Source organism: Morone saxatilis, unplaced genomic scaffold (genome assembly GCF_004916995.1).
Source record: "Morone saxatilis isolate NCDOM2014 unplaced genomic scaffold, NCSU_SB_2.0 Contig7, whole genome shotgun sequence".
In the NCBI taxonomy this organism is placed as follows: domain Eukaryota; kingdom Metazoa; phylum Chordata; class Actinopteri; family Moronidae; genus Morone; species Morone saxatilis.
The window spans coordinates 22,907,010-22,909,720 of record NW_023340246.1 but is presented as its reverse complement, the minus strand read 5'-3'; the positions used below and the strand labels follow the sequence as shown (position 1 = coordinate 22,909,720).

At 53.5% G+C, this 2,711-nt stretch overlaps 1 protein-coding gene across 1 annotated transcript; it reads right to left on the bottom strand.

The window, feature by feature from the left end:
* Positions 1-19: 19 nt before the first annotated feature.
* On the bottom strand, positions 20-2,589 carry zbtb1 (zinc finger and BTB domain containing 1). Its single transcript, XM_035678606.1, has one exon. The coding sequence runs from the start codon at positions 2,476-2,478 to the stop codon at positions 421-423; it is 2,058 nt and encodes a 685-aa protein (XP_035534499.1). The 5' UTR covers positions 2,479-2,589; the 3' UTR covers positions 20-420.
* Positions 2,590-2,711: the final 122 nt, after the last annotated feature.

The window sequence follows — 2,711 nt, the reverse complement described above, 5'->3', positions numbered from 1 at the left end:
ATATATATATATATACATATATCCCAGCTTCTTTATAAATATTCTAAAGTGTAATATACATTTAGTTAGCTATTTAGCTGGTGATCCATCCATCACTGAGGACAGTTAGCTAAGATTTCTAAACTTTGTGATTTTTTTTTTCTTTTTCAATCGACAGAATCCTGATTGTAAACCGTGAAAATGTCTTTTAACCAAAGTCGACAGAGTAAAAATCTGCCGACTGTTGCCATCGGGGTCGTAACAGGGCGACAGGTAATCGGCCCGCTGCTCGCAGTGTGAACGCCCGTTTAGGTTATGCATATACTTTAAAAGTGCAGATTAAAAAGTTTTCTTTTTGGTGTTCAAGTGCATACATTTGTTCTCACATTTATGGCTTTTTTTAGTAACAAACTAGTATAAATGCAGAGGACGGTTTGGTTCCTATAGTCTCTTGGTGTGTTTGGAGTTATAGTGGCTCCTCATGTCTTTACGGAGGCGGAACTTCTCTCCACAGACGCCGCAGATGTACAGGTGGACGTCCATGTGTTTCTCCAGCTGTTCTCCACTGGGGAAGATCTGGAAACACACCTGGCAGATGGTTTCCCCGGCCGACAGGTGGGAGATCATGTGTCGGACGTGGTCGTGTTTGAGGAAGGTTCCTTGGTCACACACCGGGCACACGTAGCGCGCCATGCCTTTGTGCATGTCGGTGTGCAGCCTGAGCTGGCGCTCCCGTAGGAACTGCTTCCCGCAGGTCTGGCAGGTGAACTGCTTCTCCTTGGTGTGGACGGTGTAGTGCTCCCGCAGGTGGCAGCGCTGATAGAAGCCTTTGCCGCAAATGCTGCAGAAGTGTTTGCGCCGGTGATCCGGTTCAGTGCCCTCCTCCAGCAGCACCGGGCGGAACAGCTCCTGGTCGTGGCAGGACAAGGCGTGCTCCAGGGCCAGGCTCTCGTTCTGGAACAGCAGACCGCAGTGAGAGCAGGCCAGGTCGGCCGCCTCCAGCAGGCCCTCCTCCATCCCCTGTGGCTCCTCCAGCAGGGACGCCTCGTCCTCCCCATGGGAGTCAGACTCACCACCTTGGGATTCGCCGCAGCGCTCTGCGTGCTCCTGGAGCTGGCGGCCTTTGATCAGCACCTGGCCACACCTCCCACAGGCACATATATGGCCCATGTGGTTGGACAGGTAGTGGGCCGACTTGTCCTCCTCGGTTAACAGAGCCCCACACAGTTCACAGGGGGCACAATCGGCGTCCTGCTTCTCGTCTTTGACCTTACGGAGCTTCACAGGGATTCCTGAATCTTCACTGCTGGACATGTGGCCTTCGAAAGGCTCACTGCTGTTATCCATTCCTGAGACACCGGGTTCTGGTTCACGGTCTGATCCAGTTTTCTCCCTCCGTAAATCTTTATGCGTGGTGTCACTGAACCGTGTGCTACAGTCTCTGTTGGCGTGCTCACCGACCCGGACCACCTCTATCTCAGGGAATATTCCTTCTTCTGGTTCTGTCTTGATGGAGATGCTCCTAGTCGACCCAGGCTCGCCGTCTGTCCCGGCCGCCACCGACCTGATGGTGAGGTCAGAGTCGGCCTTTGCCTCGGGCCAGTCGTCCTCACCTTTACAGATGACCCTGTGTTCCTCTATGCTCTCAGAGGCAGAGCTCTCAGCCTTACTGGAGTCATTGTCCCCTTCGGCGTTACCTCTCGGTTGATGAAAGGCCTTCCGGTTGGTGCATGTCAGGATGTGTTCTATTAAAAGCTTCTCACAGCTAAAGACGAAGCCGCAGTCGTCGCAGGTGTAGGTGCGGCCAAACCGAGGACGGTCTTTGAGAGTTGAACTCCTGCCACTGGACCTCTTTCTTAAATCACATGGCTGCTCGACTCCTCCGTCTACCACTGGCGGTGCCACTATCAGAGGAGTGTTGACCACCTCCTCCACCACCACCGGTCTGCTGACGGTTGCAGGAACAGCTGGACGCCCCGCGGAGCTGCTGACAGGTTTCGGTAAGCGCTCTGCTTCCGGTGCAGCGGGCCTTTGCTGCTCGTACATGCGGACTCCAAACATCATTTTCCCAGCGGCGGGGCCAGTGGAGGAACTGGACGAGGAGGAGGACGCTGAGGAGGACGGGGTGAGATTGGAGCTCCTGATGTCCCTGAGATCCTCCAGCGAGTCAGGGATGTAGTACATCTGCAGGTACGCCATGGAGGCCTTGAGCTCTTCAAACTCGTAGCTGCCCACGACGATGCGTCCGAGGTACATGAGCTGCAGGATGAGGTCGAAGCACTCCGCACTGATCTGCATGTTGCTGAGGTCCAGACGACCCGCCCCCTGCTGGTCCCGGATAAACATCATCCTGAAGTAGGAGCTGCAGGCCGCCAGCACCGCCTTGTGCGCCCTGAAGTAGATGTCCCCGATGGCGATGAGGCAGTCACACAGGAAGCCCCACTCCCGCTGGTTGTTGAGCTGCTGGAGGACATGATCGCTGTGGCTCGGCCTCGCCATCGCCCTGCAGACAACAGAGGAAGAGAGGAGACAGTAAACGGTGAGGTTGTCTGGTTGAGCTCAGTCAGAACCAGCTCTCAGTTCTACTATGACTCAACAACGGCAGACGAGAATAATTAAGACATCAGTCATTTAGACCCTGTTTCATCAGACATAAGGAAACTGTCTCAGACACTCAACTCTCTATACTAATATATTATATATTAGACTATATATTATATAAAATATATATA

Excerpts from the sequence above, each read along its gene's own strand:
- zbtb1 (XM_035678606.1), bottom strand. The coding sequence starts at position 2,478 with ATGGCGAGGCCGAGCCACAGCGATCATGTCCTCCAGCAGCTCAACAAC.